Raw genomic sequence first — 24,884 nt, 5'->3', positions numbered from 1 at the left:
CATTGTCGGTATAGGGGCTTCTGATACCCCTTAATATCTTTGTACATTGGTTAATGTACTTAGGAAACAGTACAAATAATTCAGTAGCAAGACACTGTACCACACAGTACTAATCTAGAGTCTAACTTTTAATTCACTGTACTAATTACTTTTTCCAGCATAACATTGCCCACCTAATATTTCAGTATGTACATGTCTTCTGTAATCTAATGATAATGCTTCAAAGGATCATAGTGTACTCAACATATGAGTACACACGTTATGTATATATGCTACCGTATCCATGCTTTTGCATACACCTTGTAACATGGCAATGTATTATCCAGTGTCTAACATTAATTAGCTTTAACGCCACTGTATTAAGTACCAAATTTGTATGTATGTTTATGTATTAGTATATTAGCACAATGAACACGTATGGTTATCTAGATAAAGGTGGACGTGGCGCTATACCGATTAATCGTATTGGTAGAGGGGTGGTGCCCACGTCCTCCGTCGCATGCCTTCTCCGGGATTCGAACCCGGGCCCTTTGGTATCGCAGTCAGGCTCCCCTAAACACTATACCATCTGGGTGGCCCTACAATATAATTCAATTCTAAATTCAAATTCAGAACTTTGATTTACTCGAAATTTTGCTGGACTTCTGCAATACGAGCACAGAAGTCATTTCCCGAAGCTACTTAAGTTCGCCCGTTAGTGTCAATACGGATTAAACAATTATGAGACTGAATGTTTCTTTATTTTCCTTTTTTATATACTACTTAATGAAAAACTCTGTATATACATTACAATGTATGAATGTACCTTCACATTAAATCGGCGGCTAAGCGCCCCTGAACCACTGGTAGTTCGACTCAGATTCAAATTCTAGTGAACGGGCTGGTTACGTAGGCGTTTTCGATGTTTCCCATATGTCTAACCCAAGTCCTTTATCTTGGGGTGATCCTCGGTAAAACTCTCTCGTAGGCCCCACACATTACATTCTATTATCAGAAAGTTTCGAGTACGTAAACAAACTTTTACCCTTAATAGCTCGAAAACTTAAACTTTTACCCTTAATAGCTCGAAACAGCATTCTTTCTGTAGACAACACGTTACTCATTTACAAGTCCTTCAACGTCCAATATTGTGTTATACTTGGCCCGTTTGGGCTTATTCTAGTAGATCCTTAAGGAAAAACCTGCAAACTGCACAGAACGGGGTTTTGAGACAAATTACTAATGCCCCACGGTACGTTCGAAATCGCAGACTGCATATTGAACTGAAAGTTGACCGTATTAGAACCTTTTGCTATCGCCTTGCTAAGAAATTCCATAAAGACCTACAGTCCATTAATAACCCTGCAATTAAAATTTATGATTATGACGTAAATGATCAATGTAACATCAAAAGGCCTATGGACGTTCTTAGTGACACTCTTGATTAAGTTGAACTGCACCTTGGTTACCTTCTGTATGGCATGATTTTTTATTGTATAGTTTTGTATATTACTGTTACTCTTAACTTGTATTGTTTACTTAAATTATTCTATGACTGTAATCACATTTTCTTTTAATATGGTCTTGCATTTACCAAATTTTTTCATGGTAATTTATATGTTATAATATTTTTGTTCCCACCGGCTTGAAAGTCTTTGCAGCTTTTCTGGACGGTATTTTCTTCACGGAATCTTGTACGCTTTAATTTGTTTTTAATATTCATCCTAACTTCCCTTAAGCCCATAATTTATTCATATATAAAAGATTAGATATCCTGGGCATATTTATATTTTGCGTTGTGTTCGAATTAGCATATTTTCGATTGGGGGCAGGGTCTATGACCCAGGCACCCCGGTGCTACACCATCACTCGTTGCGTGCATATGTCTAACATAAATAGAAGCCAGTTTCCCTTAAAACGTCCTTCATAAAAGCATCCTTCCTCTTAGGCAGGTTGCCCTCAAGTGCTTTATCTAATTCAAACAATCGAGTCTAATGCGATTACAGAATACTTTTGCCTGGAATATGCTGGTGTGCAACTATGTCCGCCAGTGGCGGCCAAGCGGTGAAATCGCTGAACACTGACAGTTCGATACGGGTCTAAAACCTTACAAATGGATTGGCTGCATGGGAGTTTCCTGGGTTTTCTCATGTGTGATGTAGATACTTACCAGTTTCCTTTAAATCCTCCGCGAAGGCATTCCTTCCCATGGCAACCTTCGAGCTGTCTTGTCTTAAACTATTTACCTAAGTTGATGTGCCACTGCAACAATAAAGGTCTTGCAAGGAATATTGACGATTTGACTAGAGTTACAGCCTTACCTTTCCAGTATTTACCACTATTAACAGTGACTGAAGGAGCGCTTAAACAGGCTGGTAAGCACCATCTCTAAGTAAAGCTCCATCTTTGGCGTAAAGTGAAGGTTTAATAGTTGTGTTCCAGATTTTAATGACACTACTGCTGAAACTCCACACCACACATGTTCGGCTGATGCTAAAATCTGTTATTTTAGAGTGCGAAAAGTTTAACGTTATTATCTGTCGCGTGATTGGAATAGCTGCGAAAAAAAGGTCGAATCGCTTAATCCCCCCCACTTCATTACAGTTTAACGTGTTCATGAAAAGCGCGTAAATGTAGCCTGACTTGAACTATAGCCTCAAAGAACGTGGAGGAAATAAATGCTCTGTGGGAATGACGATACGAGCTACGATCGAAATTGGGAGAATGGTAGCATAACATAACAACATAACAATAGGGGCGCTTCCTTCTTATGAAAAGAAGGAAAGGAGTTTAGGCAAAATTGCCCATTACTCTTCCGCCATTTGATCATTTAAATCAAGGGATTTAAATGGTAACTCCCGTAAAAGGTAAGTAATAAATAGATAAGATCTCAAACTGACACCAAATCTATAGTATCAGCAAAAGATCCCATCTCTTAAGTTCAAGGTGTCGGCTGGATCGTGAAAACTTCCCTATTGGATGGAAAACTGATTCAATCCCTCCCAAACCACCAAACGCAAATTCTTGACCAAACAAGAGTGCGATGGAGAGTCAAATAAATAAATAAATAAATAAGGAGGGCAGAGGTGCATTTTCAAGCCAAATGGCCAGGTAGTGTATAAAGATTTGATATCTGTTTTCAAATTATATTCCAAAACACAGCTATGAGAGGGAAATCCCTGCATAGTTTCTTTTCAAAAAAAAAAAAAAAACTCATAGGGCGTCTCAATGCTTGTTTCTTGTGGTTTCATATTCACCTTACCTGTAGGTGTTTAGTATACATCAGAAACCCTATTAGGCCAGAGAGCCCTTTGTATAAAAGGGCTTGATCAAAGGTAATATAGGGAAACCCAAGGAATTTGTTTCTAGGGACAGAGAACACCGGACATCGTCCCAGAAAGTGAAAAGGTGTTTCCTCTTCTTCTCCACAAGCTGGGCAGAGAGGAGATTCGACAAGACCACATTTGTGGAAATGCTTAGCTAGATAAGCATGTCTAGTAACAATTTGAATTACCTGGCGTAAGTTAGTTCTACTGAGGTGTATGAGTTTACCTGAAAAGTTAAGTGTACTGAGCACCAATTTAGAATGAGCACAGTCTGGTAGTTTAGACCATATATCATCATGTTTGTTCTTTATCCAGCTTCTTACTTCTTTTTTAACCGTTTGATATGAAACTGGGTAAAATGGTTCTGGGCCAGACATGGGTAGTTGCGAAGCATCTTTAGCTACTTTATCAGCTAGTTCATTTCCAGCAAAATCACAATGACCTGGGACCCAGACTAAACTAATGGTATTATGGGCCTGAGCCAGAGAATTGAGATCTTGAGTATAGTTCAAAACACAGTTTTGTAACTTGACACGATTAGCCAGGGCAAGGATGGCTGATTGGCTGTCAGAGAGAATATATATATACTTATCAACTGTATTTTTAGCTAAGAGCTCCCTGGCGACCATATTGATCGCCAGAACCTCGGCTTGGAAAACAGTTGTTAATTTACCAAGGTATAGATGAAATCTAATGAAATCTTCAGATCCCTTGGTTCTTATAATAGCTCCAGCTCCAGTGAAGTTGGATTTTGATCCATCTGTGTAACATTCAATTGATCCTGTTGGAATTAGGTCAAGAGAATGGTAGCAACCTTCAAGTGCTTATTTTAAAATCACATACCTGTTAAATTACTGAAAATGTGGTATAAAATTTTTTGTTTTGAATTTTTTTTACATTTGCATTTCATTGAAACATTTTGTTCACATTACTTTGTCGTGGAAAGTTAGGTTAAGCAGTTTTCTTTGAACCATTCACTGTAGCATTCCAATTATATTAGTTTAGTGAAACCTATGTCGCAAGGCGTATAACTAAGTTTAACTGCTGTTTGATGCGAAATATGTTAAGAAGCTCACTAGAAATTGGAATTTTACACGATGTTCCTCATAATTCTACTCCGTTTAATTCTTTCATATTCTGTTTTTTTAGTTTTAAAAGTGCTTTGTTTGCACGAGGGTTTACAATAATGCAATTTTACTAATTTAAAAGCTTATTAAGCTAGTTTTAATTATTAAATTAGCATTGCTTTCTTTAGTAGACATATATGTATTAAAATGACTGCATTTAATGCCTTTCCTGTCAAGGTTTTTGCTTTAATAAACGCATCCTGGAATTTCTGGGGTATTCACTTTATTTCTGTAACCCATTATTTATTTTGTAGTTATAGCATGCAGGAAATTTTTTAATTAAAATTATATGTCGTTCCCTTTTAACAGGCAGAGTTATCAGTAACAGATCATTTTTCCAAAATCAATTGGCAAGTGGTTTGAACAAAAGGCCTCTCTGTGTTTCACGCACTCCTCTACCTCCCAATCTTGCCCCTCATGATCCTGTTACAATCTCAGATGTATGTAGAACGGCCACACCTCTCATCCCACCTATTCCAGAACATGAAGATGGTAAGTATTTCTTGTAGTTGTTTTAAGTAACAAATTCAAATATTTACCTATTCACATGCCTGTTTACACGCTGAAAATAAAACGGTATTTATCAGTTATCTTGGCGCCATTTTAGTAAATATTATCTGTTTCTTATCTCCAAAGGATTCAACATCGTACGTATCTGTGCAACATCGATACTTCTGATGCAACATCGATACTTCTGAGTCTGTTTTTATTTCATATATATATTCATACATATTAAATAAAAAAATTACAAACTTATGAGGAAAAAAAAAAAAAAAAGCAAATAAAAATAGGGTACTTTTCCGTTTCGCTGGCGCTAATCTCGCCAAGCAGACTTTGTTGGCGACAATATACAGTATACACATAAAATTGTTAACAGATGTTAGTTTTAAGAATTTTTTATTTTGAATGTATAAACATTTTAATATGGTTTAAAATTTTATAAAAAGCCAATAAATAACGACAATAAATTTGTAAAAAGACATTAATTTAAGAATTTACTATGCTATCATGATTCAACATCCCGATTCGCCGGGTGACCCCAAGCGATCTCATCTCACGTAAACTACGCTACAAAAATATAATTAATAAGCGTGTATTAATAAGCGATGTTTTGTACTCTCGGCAAATGCTTAGAGGAAAGTTCTTTGTGCTGAGCGTAGCAGATTCTCCCGTTTAGTACTGATAGTTATGGCCCACATGGAGGCCCTGTAAAGTACAGTACGCTCTGCAACTCTTGTGTATCAAGCCATAAGTATTCTCGAAGAACCTCTCCGCGTTGGTACTACTATCCGAAGCATGGAATGAAATAATCTGCGAAGCCTTGATCTCCTTTAAATGTGGGATTTAAGTAAGTGTGTCGTCAATTATAACCCCAAGGTATCTCGTGTTTCGAACTATTTTAATATTTTTGCCAGGAAGACTAATGCACGGTGTAATTTTTCGATTTTATATTTTTTATATAATGCAAAAATTAAATTTTGTAAAAGTATAAAATCAATTTAATCATAAAACTAATTGAAAGATTAAATTTATTCTGTTAATTAAAAAATTTTAATTCCTGAAATTCCAAAAAATATATTATTGTATACGCATAACTGATAATAGAAATAGTTTATTAATTTTAAATAAAGTATTATTTAAAAAATATGTATTTTTATTTAAATATTTTTGAAATGAAAACGATATTAAAATGTTTTATTAGAAAAAAATGTGATTTTTTTCTAATAAAACATTTTAATATTTTTAGAAAATTAAAGCGAAGAAATTTATTTAGAACTTTTTAGAACTATCATTAGTGTTCTATAAACTCGATCTGATATTTTCGGTAGAATTCTAATAGTTAATTCTTCATGCATTATGTAAGCTTGTATACGTTGAATCTTTAGAAATCAAAAAATTATTATAGAATCTCTTTAAAATAGCTACGTATATCCCTGTAGAATCTCTATACTTTCTCTACAGAAGCTGCATCTGTAATTTTATAGAATTCTACAGAAGATTTCTGACCTAGTCTGCAGAACATTAGTTCCTAATTCTTAAAGGATTCTAAAGAAATTTAAGATTCAGTATTTTATAGAATTCTATGAGACACTTTCGTAAGGTAGCGAAGATTGACTGCTAATCCGAACTGCAGTATGGCTGCAGTTGGCAAGGTTTATTAGCTTATGTGTGCCGTTCCACTATACACACGCATCATCCAATGCGCTAGAAAATAAGTAATAAAATAACGTATCTCTATATGTGGGGGAAAGACTGTGAGGTGAATATATGAATAAAAATGCAAAGTACAGCAAGACAAAGAGGCTGAATGTTGCAAATAGAGAAACCAAAGTTTATATAGGTAGGTAGGTTACGGAGGACTGGAACGCCTGGTGTCTAACAGAGGTAAACAGGCATGTGTTCCAAACCCTCCTCTAACTACGGCAAAAGCTTCCTGGAACCACACGAGGCTGCACCAGGAGATTATTGAGGTTGTCAAAGGGAAGTACATGGCCTTACAAGGGCATTAGTAGGATTGTATTACAGTTTGAAGAGGAAAGCTGTGGTATTACAGATAGTAGGTAGTTAAACTAAAAATACTTGGATAATAAGACGCATTTAAAAAAAAAAAAAAAACATAAAAATGCATAGGCAACAATACACAAAGCACAATGCGTAAAATGCATAAACAGAGAGCACAGAAAACAGGTACATACACATAGTCACTTAAGGCACAAAAAGATAAATGGAGTACATGAAGTCACATGAAAGCTGGAGCACAATGTTAGTGTAAGGCAGTTCTTTTGGATATAAATACAAGTACATCTTGAATGATGAATGATGAGTTCATGAATACTCATGTGTGCAGAAGAAGAGTGCGGTTAGATTGCTAAGGCGTTGATTATTGTAGCATCGCTAAGAACATAGATAAAAACACTGATAAAAGGCACGAGGATGTTGTAGCACTAATTATTGGGCAGTGCCCCAGCAATGTGTGCACCGTGAGGCACACAAGCGTTCACTAACACTGCGTAAGAAGATGTTGTTCACATGCTGTTGAAGGGATTACACACGTATCATTATGGAGGCATAAAACATAGTATTGCCACTTTAGATTGTGGGCAGGGGAGCTTAAACACACAGTTGTGGTGAAGCCCAGATATTGTAAAATTCACTGGACTAGTCTTAGAGCTTATCGTCAGTACACCATAGCGTCATTTTAGCACGGTAGGCAAAGGTCTGTGCCCAATGCCGCGATGGTATTCATGATGCTGGAGATTGAATTAACCGCTCCTTTATGCGTTATAAGGAACCGGTGATAGGCGTTCCTATTATTTGTAGGTAGCGGAAGATGGTGTGCAGCCGTCAAAGGACATTCAAATACGTAATGGTCTGGTGACCCTTCTGATCCACAGACACAGATATCTGTATTTGAGATGCCGTGGCGATTGTAATAGCTGGGAAACGGGCCGTGACCCGTGGTGAAGTAGGTGAGAGGTGCTACGGCAAAGAGTCGATCGGCGGAAACTTTCGGGAGGTAGGTGAAAGTCCGTCTGCCTGTCTCGCATTCGGTCCACTCACGTTGCCATTGGTGCATTCCTTGCTCTCGTAGGAGGCCCTTTAGATAAGAGCAGGGCGCAGGTACGGTGATGGGTTGGGCTGTCGGGTTGGAAATTGCATCTTTGGCCAACGTGTCAGCAGCCTCGTTGCCCTCATTATTCGCATGGGCTTTAACCCAGACTAGATTGAAATGGTAATGAGGGTGTTGCATAAGGAGATGTTGGAGACTGAGTATGAGAGGTGAGACATGATGATGGTTCTCAAGTGCAAGTAAAGTTGAAAGGCTATCAGTGTAGATATTTGCTCGTGGGATCTGGCAATCTATGAGATGTTGCACTGCTGCCGTAATTCCCAGTACTTCCGCCTGGAAGATGCTATTGTGAGTGCGAAGTTGTCCTTGCCAGTCGTGTACAATTTTGCCATTCTCATAGTGCACAAAAGCACTGCCTACACCATTCTCCTGCTTTGAACCGTCTGTGTAGATCTGGTTCCCATTCCGTGGTGCGTGTGTCGAGGTGTGAGTCTGTTGCTTGTCAATTTTGATGTGGGTTCCACTTCCTCTGAGAGCTGGATGAGTATGGGTAGAAGTGGAGGGACGTTCGAACTGGACTGGACTGTAGCTGGTATTTGCGAAAGTTGCATCTTTGCGTAGGTGGATCAATTTAGTAAAAGTTACCTCCATCTCTGCTTTTATATGGAGTGGTAATATGCCGGCTGGAACTGTTGCTGCACTGGTGGCGGTTGTGCGGTAGGCTTTGCTTAATTGCAGGGCGAAGGGGCGTTGTAGCGTTGTAAGTTGTAAGTTACCCATTGGCTGCGCCCAGATCACTGCAGCGTATAAAGCTATTTTTTCTACAACTGTGAGGTATAGCACTTTTTGGATGTGGGGGGTTTTGGCCCCAGTTGCGACCTTGAAATTGTCTTGCTATGCGGGCGATAATTGACGTCTTGTTTCTGGTTTCCATGATATGCGGAATCCAAGTGAGACCTTGGTCCCATACTACCCCTAAATACTTGAGATTCCGCGCAATTTTGATGTTTCGGCCTAGGAGTTTTATGGATGGACGACGGGTTGGATTGGTACCTCGTCTGGGAATTATTATTGCTGACGATTTTTCTATGGAGATCGTGAGCTTTAATTTGTTGCATGCGGTGGTAAATAAGGTGCAGGTCTCTGTGCTGTTGCGTTCCAGTTCTTTCCTGGTGCGTCCTCTTACGAGCAGGGCTACGTCGTCTGCATAAGCAGTGATGTTTGTATGCTGTGGCCAGTTGGTTTCAAGGACTGAATTGAAGGTGAGGTTCCAGAGTGTCGGCCCCGCACAGGACCCCTGCGGACAACCTTTTTCTTGTACCTTGGATGTCGTACCGTCGTTATTTACAAGCTGAATATGGCGGTCGTGGAGGTAGCTGTTGAAGATGTTGAATAGGTTGGAGGGGCAGTGTGCTCCTCTGAGGGCCTGCTTAATTGCTGGCCACCAGAGGGTGTCGAATGCACTCTTTAGGTCTATAGAAATGAAGGCTGTGTGCATGTCGCTGTTTTTATTGCGTAGTATTGTATCCTGAATATTGTAAAGGGCATGTGTCGTGGAAAATCCTGTGCGGTATCCATACTGCCGGGGGCTGAGATGGTTAATTCTGTGCAGGTGGTGCTTGAGCCTGTTAACGAGGAGTTTTTCATAAATCTTGCCTAAAGCAGAGAGGAGGCAGATGGGCCGGTAAGAACTTGGGTCTTGTGGGTTCTTATTCTTTTTAAGAAAGAGAACGACATGTCCTCTTTTGAAGGCTGCTGGAAAGATTTGTTGGTGAAGAAGTTGATTGAAGTAGGTCTTAAAGAAGGAGGGGCGTGCTTTATAAGCTGTATGGATGATTGAATAATCTAAGCCGTCAGGTCCTGGCGCTTTTTTCCGAGGAAGGTGACGGAACAGCTGTTTGATTTCTTTATCGCTAAAGGGTACATCGGGAGGTGTCGCAGGAATGGTGGTGTTATTGCGAACTTTTCGTTGTTCTATCGTGTCCTCTTCTGGGTCATCGTTTGAGAAGACGGTGTCCAGAATGGTGGAAGCTGTGCTCTGCACGATGTTGGTGGTAGAATCCATGGTGGGTTGTGCGTGGATCTGGGCCGGGTTAAAAATCTTATTCGACGAGATTTTGTGTAGGATCCCGTAAGGATTGTTGTTGTTGGTACAGAAGGTGCACCAGCTGGTGACTTTAGCCGTGATGATGTTCTTTTTGTATGCTGCACGCTCTTTACGGTATATCATGAGTAGGTGTGTCTTTTCTTCTTCGTTAATAGTGGCGCGGAGACGTCGTCGAAGGGCTCTGCATTTTTGCCTTTGCTGCCTCAGCTCTTTGGTCCACCAGCTGACACCCTGTATTTTCTTGGCCACACGGATAGGAAGGTGATTTTTGCATGCTTCGTGTAAGCTTTCTATCAGATGATTCGTGTAGTGCTCCATGCCGTCCGGGCTGCTGAAGTTGTAAATGTACTTTTCTTCTTCTCTGAGTAAGCGAGTGAAGGTGTGGGTAATGGGACGAATCTTATTGCTTGGTAACTTAAAGCGTCGTAAAGCATAAAACATAACATTAATGTCAAATTCAGAACAAGAGAATAACCAAATGTAATGTAAAAATTGCAATTTAACACGTTGAGCGCAGCGCCGGATTTGCTGTCCTTTCCGTTCAGCCGGCAACGAGCGATCAAGCGGTGCTATGCTGCAGGGTGATCCGCAACTTCATGCACTAGGTAGAGCTTATCTGTTGATGAGCTTTGTCGGCTACCGACATACAAGCTGTGCTTGTGCGTGACAAAGCTCGTGGTCGCGAATATTAATACTGTCGGTCCCGCGGACCAACACCAGAAACGAAAATTCTAGTGGTCCCGAGGGACTGATGTTGGCCAGACGAAAATTCCAGAGGGACCGACGCCGGCCACACGGAAAGTTCACTGCCGCTTCGCAGGGATTGGCGCTGTGCTCAACGTGTTAAATTGTCTCGAACGCAGAGTACAATAATGTTCAAAGAATTTTGAATCACTTGCGTATCACTATCATGTATTAAGTAGAGCTTATATGTTGGTGATCTTTGTCAGCTACCGACATACAAGCCCTGTCTGTGCGTGACAAAGCTCATGGTCGCGAATGTTAATACCGTCGGTCCTGCGGACCAACGCCAGAAACGAAACTTCCAGTGCCGGTCCCCAGGGACCGACGCCGGCCACACAGAAAATTCACTGCCGGTGCCGAGCTCAACGAGTTAAATTGTCTCGAACGCAGAGTACAATAATGTTCAAAGAATTTTGAATCACTTGTGATACCCATTGATTATACTGCATAATTTTTTAAAGTATGATAACAGAAAACTTAAAGAATTTCACTCGTTGACTGCAATATTTAAAATGTATATTAAGCTTGTTATGACTTCTTTTATTTCCAGGCGTCAGTTGGGTAACTGCAGCTTTCTTGCTCATCAATGCAGCTCTTGGTATCGGAATCCTCAATTTTCCAGCAGCATATGACCAGGCTGGTGGAATTGTTTCAGCTACTATCACACAACTGGTAAGAACATTATCCTTTATATTTTATTGTAGAATTGCCTGTCTATTCAACACCACGTCATTATACTTTTGCTTTCCCATATTTTTGGTCGACACAACTGAAATACATTAGTTGTAGAACGTTCGTCGAAGTGATTAGTTGCCCCCAAAGCTGTGTAGAAGAGTGTATAACGCTGTCAGGGATATCTCCAAATAGATGAAGGTGAATACGCATAAAATTGTGGTCAGCCAGAAGTCTTAATTTTGCGATAGCAGCATGTGCTGGGGAATCCAGAGTCCATAGATGGGTTCATACTGAGAATGTCCAACGTCCCAAGCGTTTTTGCATGACCATCGCTTCCTTCTAGGAGAGGAGGTAAGATAACTAATGTTTAACTAAGTACGCCGTAATGTTTTAGTAGTATACAGGGTACTTAAAAATTAATACAACGATTGCGAACGGCTATAAATATTTAATTGAAAAGAATTTATCCATAAGATTGCACAGAATACACAAGGAAGTTCAAAATTTTGTTTCCATACTTTATAAATGTAACTCCTCTTGGTAACACGTACAACATTTATGTGGTAGTACATTTCACGCTATCCATTCTGAAGCATGTCTGGAGGTCACCTACGTAAGCGCGCAGCCCCACAGAAAGAAATCATAAAGTGTATTGTGGGTAAAAAAAGTATTTGCACACCTACATTTTTGTTTGCAATTCATAAAAAGAAGCATTGAGAAATAAAAAAAATTGTATTGCCAAATCAGAATAAGTTTAATCATCCAAAACAAACAGAAAAATTACAATAATATAAATAACAATGCTTTTTTGTAACAAAAATAAAATATCTCGTATCAAAAAAGTATTTGCACACCTGCATGAATACAAAAGGAATATAAGCAAATTTCAAATAACTAATATTTAGCATCTATTACTGCTTGTAATCTTGTTGGCATTGATTTAATTAAATTTTCTGTAACAGTAGGGTCAGTATTCGACCATTTTTTAATAAGGGCTTGTTTAAGGGCAGATTTGCTTGAAATCTTCCTTTTTCTTATTTTTAAATCCAAAGAATTCCACAAATTTTCCAAAGGATTTTAAGTCTGGTGATTGTGGTGGAGTGGCAAGTTTTCTGGGTACATTATAAAGCAACCACATACGTGTTATACCGGCAGTGTGCTTGGGATCGTTGTCTTGCTGAAAATAGTATGAATTACCGATACCCAATTTTATTGCACTTTGTGGCAAGTTATCTCGCAACACATCAATATAGGTTCGACCTGTCATATTCCCATCAATGAAACACAAATTACCAACTCCTTTGCTAGCCATGCACCCCCAAATCATAACAGAACTTCTTCCATGTTTAACTGTAGGTAACACATTTTTGGTATGAAAAGCAGTACAAGGTTTTCTCCAAACTAATTTCCTGCCGTCTGATTTAAAGATATTGAACTTACTCTCGTCGGAGAATATGACATTTTTCCAGAAATCAATTGGCATTTTGATATATTCCTTAGCGAATTCAAGTCTCTTCAGTCTACTTCGTTCAGTTATGAGAGGTTTTTTCTTGGAGATCTCCCCTAAATGTGTGCATCGTGCAGGACATTTCGAACACTTTGGGCACAGATTTGAACTCCAGATGTTGAAGCGACATCATTGGCTAAAGTAATTGCACTAACAAATGGATTTTTCGATGCTTCTCTTGTGATTTTTCGCTTTATTCGCAATGAAAGTTTCTTTGGGCGTCCAGAGCGCAAGTTATTTGATGTAGATCCTCTTTCTTTATGACGTTTTATAATATACCGAACAGTAGAGAAGCAAACATTTACTTTTTTACCTATTTCTCGATAACTTAGGCTATTTTCACGTAGAGAAACAATTTTTTCTCGCAACGAAATCGGCAATTCAGATTTCTTATGTGCCATTACAATTTGAAATGGACAATCAACTGATAACGTTTCGACACCTCCTTTTATTGTCGTCTTACGTTTGTTATTTACTGCGGGATGACTTTCAAATAATAGCATAAAAATGCAAATTTGCTAAAGTTAAGTTGAGTGTGGAAATACTTTTTTGACATAAGCTATTTTAATATTGTTGCAAAAAATGTTTTTTATTAATATTATTGTATTTTTGTAATTAATTTAAATGAATAAGCTTATTCTATTTTTTAAATGCCAATTTTTGTATTTCTTAATGCATTTTCTTATAAATGGGAACAAAAATGCATGTGTGCAAATACTTTTTGTACCCACTATATGTTGCTTTTTTTGCCGAAAACAATTCCAGAACTCAAAATGCGCTTGCCCTGGTGACTTTAGATACTGATTCACTGCTGCTTCAGAATGTATAGCGTGAAATGGACTATTGCTTAGATGTTGCAATATCGCTTCAAAAGCGTTCAAAATTATTAAAGTTCGAATCTGTAACCATCTATGACTTCTGTGCAGGCCATACCGGTGGCCAAATAGTTAAGACTGTTGAATACGGTTAGTTCAACCTGGTTTGGGTTCGATCTTAGGTAAACGGGCTGGCTTGAATGTTTGATTTTCGTGTTTTTTCCCTCATGTGTAACGTGACTACTAGACAGTTTCCCTCAGCAAGTCCTTTTCGAAGGTATCGTTCCTCTTTGTCAGGTAGCCCTCGGGGTTTGCCATGTTCAAATAATAGAATGGATATTCGACTTCTATACAGGGTAAACATAATTTAATCGTGACTATAATCGAGTGAGTCTTCGAGTGAGTGTTGAATGACCCCCTTGAAATTAAGACTTAACACCATTGGATCATTACGTATACGGTTGCTTTGAAATCTTCCTTTATACTCGGCTGCAGCATCTTAAGAAATGTATCTGTAACGTTTGTTGACAAATTGAAATCATTTACTTCTAACTCATGTCACTAGAATAATAACTTAAACTAGATTTGTGAACTTTGCAGAAACATTGTTCATTTTGAACAGCTTCTATAATACTCCTTATAATGATGAACTCTTACAACTCTACAATTGGAAATTCCCAGCGAGATAGAATTTATTTAATATAGCGAGGTATTCTTGAAGCAGAAGCGACCATGAGCAATGTGATTTTCGAATTTCTCTGGCTAAGCTGCAGTTAGTCTTACAAGTGGCTTTCGGACTTCTGATGATAATCATTCGAAAGTTTTAAGAATGATCAACCTTGTGGGAAAAAATAACAGGTAGGAAGTATGGCACTTCTCAATTCTCCGAAAACTCCAAAGTAGACTGTATAAAGTATTGTATAGTAAAGTGCAATATTTGTAAGCACAGACTAACAGTACTTTATCCAGAGTTACAAGGCTATTGTGTAATAAGGCGTATTTTGGGGAACTGGCAGGCATATTGTATGGTGGTTATTATTGTTTGAGTAGTATTATACAGAATATGGACATGTTTAAATGTTAAAATGTAATATTGTATAGTAATAAGTGTGTTGTGCCATAAACTAAATGTCTTATAATAATCATATTCTATTGCCAATATTAGTAACGAAGGAGATGCAAAACTATTCCACAAACAATATGGCCTTATCATACATTAAAAAGAGCTTTATATGGAAATCGTATATCCTATTGGAACAAGAAAGTTCTTAAGAGCAGTTTCCCAAAATATAGAGATCCCGAACAAAATGCGGCGAATTAACCGGGCTGCTGAGAGAAGCGGAATAAAAAAAGTGGCCCGAATGCATCAGCAAATGTGCACCGAATTTCAGAAGACACGTGATATGGAACTCGCAATTTATTGTTGGAATTTAAAGAAGGTGGTCTAACAAGCAACTATTCCAATTTTAAGTCGAGCACATATTGTCTTCACCTGTCAAATGCCTCTTTCGTTCCCGGAAGTAAACTTTTTTTGTATGTGGCGTATATAACGCTCTTACCTGAGGGCTGATTATCAACTTTGTTCGCAGCTCTGTCTTCTCCCATCAATTTACAATGTGATGGAGTCACGTATGTGTATGAACTATAGAACTTTTTAGCATGGATCTACACTGTACTGACAAAAGTCATGGGATAGCAATATGCAAATATACAGATGGCAGCAGTATCGCGTAGAAAATGTATAAATGTGAAGTGCTTTGGCAGGGCTTTCATTTGTGTTCAAGTTATTCATGTGAACAGGCTTTGACGTGATTATGACCGCACGACAAGAATTAACAGACTTTGAACGCGGAATGGTAGTTGGAGCTAGACGCATGGGTCATTCCATTTCGGATATCGTTAGCGAATTCAACATTCCGAGATCCACAGTGTCAAGAGCGTGCCGAGAATATCTAATTTCAGGCGTAACATCCCACCATGGACAGCGCAGTGGCCGACCACCTGCACTTAACGACCGAGACCAGCGACGTCTGCGTAGAGTTGTCAATGTCCACAGACAAGCAACACTGCGTCAAATAACCGCAGAAATCAATGTGGGACGTACGAGGGACGTGTCTGATAGCACAGTGCGGCGAAATTTGTCTTCCTTGGGCTATGTCAGCAGAAGACCGACTCGAGTGCCTTTACTGACAGCACGACATCGCCTGCAGCCACTCTCGTGGGCTTGTGAGCATATCGGTTGGTCCCTAAACGAATGGAAAACCGTGGCTTGGTCAGATGCGTCACGATTTCAGGTGGTAAGAGCTGATAGTAGGGTTCGAGTGTGGCGTAGACCCCACGAAGCCATGGACCCAAGTTGTCAACAAGGCACTGTTCAAGCTGGTGGTGGTTCCATAATGGTCTGAGCTGTTTTTACATGACATAGACTTGGTCCTCTGGTGCAACTGAACCGATCATTGACTGGAAATGGATACCTTCAGCTACTTGGAGATCACTTACAGCTATTCATGGACTTCACGTACTCAAACAATGATGGGATTTTTATGGATGACAATGCGCCATGTCACCGGGCCACAATTGTTCGCGACTGGTTAGCAAAACATTCTGGACAATTCCAGCGAATGATCTGGCCACCTAGATCGCCAGACATGAATCCCATCGAACATTTATGGGACATCATCGAGAGGTCAGTTCGTGCCCCAAACCCTGCACCGTCAACACTTTCACAGTTATGGACGTCTATAGAGGCAGCATGGCTCAATATTCCTGCAGGGGACTTCCAACGACTTGTTGAGTCCATGCCACGTCGAGTTGCTGCACTTCGCCGGACAAAAGGAGGACCGACAAAATATTAGGAGGTATCCCATGACTTTTGTCACTTCAGTGTATAATGCCTTAAATCTCACAGGTGCATTATTATATTTACTTGTTATACAGGGTGTTTCGTGTTGGGCATAAATTTTAGGGGCTATAAAGATGCGTATTAGAAATGCCTTCACGAATAAAGGTGCATTCATCCGTGAATAACACATATGGGTCGAAATCATACTCCGCTGCAAGCTGTTGCAAAAACCAACTTTCAAACTCGACACGTGGCGCATAATCTGCGGGTATCGAGGCTTGCACTTTTCTGTACATGATAGGGGTGTAATCCTTCGTCCCGAAAACTAGGCAAAAAATTAAGTGGAGCACATTTACGGCACTATTTCTGTAAATAGTGGTAGATCATTCGGATATTCTCGCGTGCTAATATCCGGATGATCTACCACTATTTACAGAATGTCCTTTACAACTTGTGGCGTCAGCACGCTCCTCTCACGCCTTGTATCATGCATGCCGGTGACAAAGGAGTTTTACACAGCCACCGACGCAATCGCTCGAACATTTTTCGGTTTGGCACGTGTCTTCTCTGAAAACGCTGCCTGTACAGTCTTTTGGCTTGCAAAGCATTCCCATTCGCAAAACCATACATAAAAGGCATGTCGCCTTTACCTGATTACAGTACGTCGACATGCCTTCTGAAATCTACGCTAGAAATGACGATATATACAAAAACTCGCTCTTTGTGCTTTCCATTACAGGGCCGTTTAGCAGTTCACCGATTGCTCTTCGCCCATGCATTGTATGGTGGAAATTGCTTGTTTGGATGTTTTCTAACGTCCCTTAAATGCTTGCCCACGAATTTCGAAACGCCCTGTATATTGCGCGTTCGCGTATCACATTATACACATCTCTGGAGGGTAAATTACTGGCTATTTCGAAAATGTCACACCTTGACTTTTTTTTATTCACATGCTTGATCCCTCTTGAAATTTTAGTGTCTGGGGAAGCTCGACAGCTTTCCTTGGTGGTAGAATTAAGGAAGCTCAAAACTTAATCTTAACGAAACAATTTTAGGTAATCTGTCAATTTCTTTATCGAATTCATAACAGCTAAATAATGTCCAAATTATGTGTTAACTTATTACGCATATTTGCAGTTATGTAATATTTCCAAAGCTCCGAAATCATGATTGCGCTTTTTTTCTTTCAGGTAATGCTAGTCTTAATCATATTGACCATGCTCATTCTGGCGTATTGCTCTGATGTCAATCTTGACGTCACTTACCATGACGTACTGATGTCTATGTGTGGTCGCAAAGCCCAGAAGCTGGCTGCTCTGTCGATCACGTGCACATGTTACGGAGTCTGTGTAGCCATATTCATCATTATCGGAGACCAATTAGATCGACGTAAGTACCAATTGCTGTGAGGAATTTGCGTATCAGTTTCGTTGAGTTCATTTGGATAGCACTTCTCCTTCGTTTTGGTGCTCAGTTTCTTTTGCATTTGTAGTTTGTTTTTATTTTTAATAGGTAGTGAATGTTATTTCCTTTAAAATGAATGAGGAAGTGTTTATCCAAACTAAATTTAGGTAAACATTCTGAAAGTAAACGAAAAATAATGTGTTCAAGAGCCTTTATTACTAAATAAATTATATTTTATAAATAGCTCAGAAGTCAACACTTCAGCAACTTTAGCATTTTAATGCACTGGATAATTTGATTACGTAGATAAACGTCTCTGAAGAAATGGGTCAAAAATTAATTTTAAGCTTTGATTCAAACAAGCCATTTAATAGAGAAATATTTGGATTATGGCAAAGCTTGTAAAGGGATGGATGTCTGCATTCTGAGAAAAATCAATTTATCTTCACGTTCTGCATAGGAAAATCAAACATTTAAACGGATACTTGTTCAGGTAGCGTGAAATATTTTATGTACGTGGGTAAAACTACATAAAAAAAAAAAAAAAAAAAAAAAAAAAAAAAGGGCAACCAGCCCGTTCCCCTGGAATCTAACCCAGGTCGGAACAGTATTCAGCTATCATATCGCGCGGCCTCTATAGGGCCGAAGTAAAATATTTAACCGATTAAAATTGTTGATTCTATATATCATTACAAACCTATTGCTATACGAAACCTGTTTCGCATCAGGCATGTAAGGGCATGTTTACGTGTATACGAGCCAGTTTCCCTTAGAAAGTCCTCCACGAAGGCATCCCTCCCCTTAGGCAGATAGCCCTAGTGTGCTTTGCCATAATTACATACACCAATACACCATTCTACGTTTCATTCCATTTCATGGATTCCATTGGTTTGTCTTACTCATTCGGGTGAACAGGCTCCATTTCACTCTTCACCAAAAATATTATCTTTCATGCACCCCCAGACAGCAGAACGGTGTCGCACTCTTAAAAGAGTTAAAAAATGTACAACTAACCAAATTTTAACCCGAGAATCTATTCGATTTGAATATCTTTTGAGAATCATTTAAAAAATTTGATTTACTGCTGTCTTTTTTGTTTGTAAAATTTAGTAGTAATTTTTTTGGCTCATTTTGTGTAAAAATTTTTTTTTTTTCATCTTAGTGTTTCTAGCGGCTTTTGGGTCCACATTTTGTCATCACTGGTACCTGGAGCGTCATTTCACCATTCCCGTGGCTGCAGTTCTGTTCATTCTGCCTATATGTTACTTCAGAAGAGTAGACTTTCTGAGATATGCTGGGTAAGTAAACAGAAAATACTCTTACGTGCAGCCGAAATAATTTAATGCATGGCGTCGCTGAAAATCATTTTCGCTTAGTTTCCAAATATTATTATAATAATTCTTAGAATAGGCCAGTTTTTGATAAAATGGTAGATTATGGTTGAAAAATCAAGTAATTCATTCTTATGAACAGAATCTTTATACTGGAAATACAGTTTCGGTAAAACATATTTTCTCTTCCTTTGTTTCCACTGTAGAGATTCAAATATTTTGAACAAGGGAACAAAACAAATAAGAGATGTTGCCTGAATTAGAGCGATTTGCTAATCTAGATCTGCTAACAACTTATGCCATCCATAAAATACAGAGGAATGCTATAATTCCTTGCAATCAACCTCTTCAGAGAGCAACTGGAAGACATATACAAGACTAGTTGCTCAAATCCAGTTGGTGACAAGTTATGTGCTATATTTTAATTTGGACGATACTGTAGAGAACATTAAACATTTAGAACCAAGAAACTTAAAAAAATCGTTTGAGACATCGCCGGAATACAAAGCGCCCATCTTCCAGTTGCTAACTGTACGGGCTGACCACATGCGTCTCAAGACCGCGCAGGAAGAATGCGATAATTAACTACAAGGTAGTCCACCAGTAGCTGAACGGTCAATAGCTAAACACGGGTAGTTCGATCATAATTCAAATCTTGTCCCGAACGGGCTGGCTGCATGCTTGTCTTTTACGGTTTCTTTCATGTGCGAGATGAATATGTTGCCATGAAAGTACCGAAACCGACACTGTTCGGTGAATATCAACATTCACATAGTCGCTGAGTCTATGGCCGAAATGTTTGCTAAATATCCTTATTTATCGCTTACACCGGTTCTCGCTTTTACGTTTTTAAATCGCAGTTTATTATTAAAACATGTTATGATATATGTCAAATAGGAGAAGGCTTAAATAGCAGCACATGTAAATAAATTGTTGAATTTAATACGAACAGTATAATCTAAATAAGAAATGAAAATAACACCAATAACAAGCTTACTTGATTATGTGATTAACATTATTCAATCTAATTTATTGTAACAACTTAAACTGTTAGGACACTTTGAATTGCACAAGAGTTCCTTGCTTTTACAACGCCTCTGTGTCTTCTCGTTTCGACGTCCACCGAAAAATGTTCGAGCGATTGCATCGGTGCCTGTGTAAAACTCCTTTGTCACCGGCATGCATGCTACAAGGCGTGGCAGGAGTGTGCGGACACCACAAGTTGTATAGGACATTCTACAAATAGTGGTAGATCATCCGAATATTAGCATGCGAGAGGTTTCCCGTGCCGTAAATGTGCTCCACTCAATGTTTTGTCTGGCATTACGAGACGAAAGGCACACACACAGACTCTTTCTTTTATTATATGTAGAGATTTAACTAGATTAAAATTTTTGGAATATTAGATTATATTTTTGGGACACCAAAAAAAATTAAAAAAATAAATTTATTTATTGAATTTTTCTTCCAGCTCATTAGGTATATTTGCAATGTTGTATCCAGTCTTTCTCACAGTTTATGGATACTTCAAACTAGATATAAAGAATGTTCAGATCAAAACTGAGTAAGTAAAAACTTTTTGTTGTATTTTTAATAACTTTATCTCTGTGAATGTGGGAAATCTTTAGCGTGTTGCTTTACTTAGTCTTAAGACTAATTTTCTTCTTTTTCTTTCAAGACCAGATACTATTTCCCAACTCCTCGTTTCTGTTCCTGTGTTGTGCTTTGCTTATCAGGTGAGAGCTTTTTGCTTTACTTTTTGCTTTACTTTTTGTATTGCTTTTAACATAGTTATCTGAAATTATGATGTACTGTATATTTTTCTGCATCGTTATATATTATAAAACATACAACTTTATAATATTAAATTAGCTATAGAGTTATTATTATATTAAATTCAAGAGAGTTGTATTAAATTAGCTTAAAACCACGTACAAGTTTCTGCAGATTAATTATCGATCAATCGGGGTTAATACCGGGAATTACTTTTAGTTGTATTTTCAAGCTGTTTAATTTGAAGAATAAATTCATTCTGTTAAATAATTGAGCATTTTAAACTGAGAAAGAATATATTTGCAAATCTAAAAGAACAATCTTTATGTTGCTCTTATATTTCAATAAGATTTAATAATTTATTTGCAATGGATGACTTAACAGTTTTTATATATTCCGCATTAGGCTCAGCGAAATTACGCACTGGTGTATATAAAAGCAACTTAATTCCAAATACACTGGTTATCATAAATTAAGGAAAAAGTAGCACAAAAGTAGCGATAACTCCCTCAAAAATAAGCCAAACCGTGTAAAATTTGAGTATGTTGCCAAGTAAGAGTAGCTGAGTAAAACTGCAATATGCAAATTAGTGGCACTGCGCTCGGAATACGTCATCTGCGAGGAGCATAAAAGTCATGTTTGAGAGCAAGTCCACCTATTTCACTGTGATAGTGACATCAGAAATCTGAGATAGCCAATTCGTTACAATGACCTCCAGGCATCATTTGCTTGCAGAACTACGATGGAGAGTCATTGGGAGGCTAGAGGCAGGACAAAGTCAAACAGAAGTGGCCAGATGGCTACATGTGAGTCCTTCTGTGGTTCACAGACTTTGGAGGCAATTTCTAACCACAGATTCGGTATCTAGGAGGTTCAGCCATGGACGGCCCACTGCTACAACGAGCGTCGATGAACGATATTTGATATTATGTGCACGCAGGAATAGAACCGCTACTCCGATTCTTCTTAGATCCTCCCTTGCTGCAACCATCGGAAGTTTGGTGTCAACGTCAACTGAGCATAGAAGGCGTCAACTGTGCGAAGGTAAGGTGGTCTGTATGCGAGCGACTAGCCATATGCGTGCTTTTCACGTCACGCCATAGGAGGGACCGTTTACAGTGGACACAACAACATGTCTAGAAAGCTATAGTAAGCGTTATTTGATATGGAGAGAATCTGGAACCCGTTATCATCCGTCAAACATCCGTGAAAGAGATGCATACGGAAGAGGCAGCGTCTGTGTTTGGGGTGCTATCTCTTTGGGTGGACGCACAGACCTCCATGTCTTTCCAAGGAGAACCGAGAATGCTCAAGTTTGCAGAGAAGACATCCTTGATGTTTATATGTGCCCATATACCGGGGCTTATAGGGGATACTTTCCTGTTACAGGACGACAACGCAAAACCACACAGGGCTCGCATCGTAGATGATTATCTTCAACAGGAAACAATTATACGCATGGAGTGGTCAGCTCGATCTCCGGACTTGAATCCTATCGAGCACGTTTGGGATGCTTTAGGGAGATGTCTAGCTGCTCTCAGTCCGCCTGCTCAGACTCTTGTCGCGCTTGCTACTTCTTTGCAATAGCAATGGCTCTCGCTTCCTATGGAACTGATAGACCGCATAATTAAAAACATCACACATCGCTGTATGTGCTGTATTGCTTCTAGAGGCGACCATATTCCATATTGCAGATACTTTTCCTATAGCAAACTGACACCTTCGATTTGTTCATTTTATACGTATGCTAATTTCTATACTACCATATTTTTCTGGTAATTTCTTTTTGTTATTAAAGGGTTACTTACTATGTGTTGATACCTTACTATGTGTTGTATGTTGTGGGTATGTTTCATTAAATTCTACATGTAACATTTTCAGTAATCATCATTTTTGTGATTTTTCCTTAATTTATGATAACCAGTGTAGTATGACATCATCTGCAGTCACTGCAGTTTTTCTCCTTTAACACGTTGAGCCCAGTTTTGTCTTATACTGATGATTTGACATAAGTTTTTCACCGTTCTATAATAAAAAAACTATTTTTCAGACAAGGGTCGGTTAATGAAGAGTTGACTGCGTTTCAAAGATGCCATGTTTAAATTCAAAGCAATGCAGAATATGAACGCATCACACAATAAAACAATCGGCAACAGCGAATTGTCAGTATAAAATAATGCTTTTTATACTATTTTTTAATCTTTTTTTCTCTGACTATTAAGTCTGTGCTTATTTCGAATCTCAATTTTCTGACAATGGTCAGCATTTGCACACGACATTCATCGCCACGACATCCAATGTCAAGGAGTGAGAATATCAGAGTGAAAATGTCAAGTAGTGAAAATGTCAAGAAAAAAAAGACCTTTGTGACCACACATATGTGACCGAAAATGTCAGTTTCAAGCAATAATGTCAAAGATTGAAAGTTTTCTTTGAGTGAAAGTCTCAAGGAATGAAAATATCGATTAGTGAAAATGTCAAGGATTGAAAATATCAGAGAGAAAATATCGAAGAGTGAAAATGTCATGGAGTAAAAATTTCAAAGAGTGAAAATTTTGTCAGAGTGAAAATGTCAAAGATTGAAAGTTTCCTTGACAGGTGAAACTCTCAGGGGGAAAATGTCAGGGAGTCTCAAGGAGTGAAAATGTCAAGAAAAAAGAGACATTTGTGACCAAACAGATGTGACTGGAAATGTCAGTGTCAAGGAGTATTGTCAGTTTCCTTGATAGGTGGAAATGTCAGTGAGGTCAGAGTCAAAAATATCAAAGAGTGAAAATATCAAGGAGTGAAAATATCGAGGAGTGAAAAATATTGAAGAGTGAAAAATATTGAAGAGTGAAAAATATTGAAGAGTGAAAAATATTGAAGAGTGAAAAATATTGAAGAGTGAAAAATATTGAAGAGTGAAAAATATTGAAGAGTGAAAATATTGAAGAGTGAAAATATTGAAGAGTGAAAAATATTGAAGAGTGAAAATATCGAAGAGTGAAAATATCGAAGAGTGAAAATATCGAAGAGTGAAAATATCGAAGAGTGAAAATATCGAAGAGTGAAAATATCGAAGAGTGAAAATATCGAAGAGTGAAAATATCGAAGAGTGAAAATATCGAAGAGTGAAAATATCGAAGAGTGAAAATGTCGAGGTGTGAAAATGTCGAGGTGTGAAAATGTCGAGGTGTGAAAATGTCGAGGTGTGAAAATGTCGAGGTGTGAAAATGTCCAGGAGTGAAAATGTCAAGGAGTGAAAATGTCAAGGAGTGAAAATGTCAAGGAGTGAAAATATCGAAGAGTGAAAATATCGAAAAGTGAAAATATCGAAGAGTGAGTAAAAATGTCAAGGAGTAAAAATTTCAAAGAGTGAAAATTTCAAAGCGTGAAAATGTCACAGATTGAAAGTTTTCTTGACAGGGGGAGTGAAAATGTCAAGAAAAAAGAGACATTTGTGACCATACAGATGTGACTGGAAATGTCAGTGTCAAAGTTTCCTTGATAGGTGAAATGTCAGTGAGGTCAGAGTCAAGGAGTGAAAATGTCAAGGAGTGAAAATGTCAAGGAGTGAAAATGTCAAGGAGTGAAAATGTCAAGGAGTGAAAATGTCAAGGAGTAAAAATGTCAAGGAGTAAAAATGTCAAGGAGTGAAAATGTCAAGGAGTGAAAATGTCAAGGAGTGAAAATGTCAAGGA

At 38.5% G+C, this 24,884-nt stretch overlaps 1 protein-coding gene across 2 annotated transcripts in view; it reads left to right on the top strand.

Moving 5' to 3' along the window:
• The window catches only part of LOC118188939 (sodium-coupled neutral amino acid transporter 7-like), an 80,490-nt gene that overhangs the window by 42,041 nt on the left and 13,565 nt on the right, over positions 1–24,884 (top strand). For both annotated transcript variants that reach the window (XM_085824419.1, XM_085824420.1), the window contains exons 3-8: positions 4,742–4,924; positions 11,405–11,526; positions 17,884–18,082; positions 19,260–19,395; positions 20,900–20,992; positions 21,107–21,164. In XM_085824419.1, the coding sequence (XP_085680545.1) occupies positions 4,742–4,924; positions 11,405–11,526; positions 17,884–18,082; positions 19,260–19,395; positions 20,900–20,992; positions 21,107–21,164 (791 nt within the window). The remainder of the gene's footprint in view (positions 1–4,741; positions 4,925–11,404; positions 11,527–17,883; positions 18,083–19,259; positions 19,396–20,899; positions 20,993–21,106; positions 21,165–24,884) is intronic.

Source organism: Stegodyphus dumicola, chromosome 9, assembly GCF_044657685.1.
Source record: "Stegodyphus dumicola isolate Sdum_Otavi_A_Nest chromosome 9, ASM4465768v1".
NCBI lineage: Eukaryota > Metazoa > Arthropoda > Arachnida > Araneae > Eresidae > Stegodyphus > Stegodyphus dumicola.
Note: the sequence above shows the minus strand (reverse complement) of the source record. Positions and strands in the feature narration are given on the sequence as shown.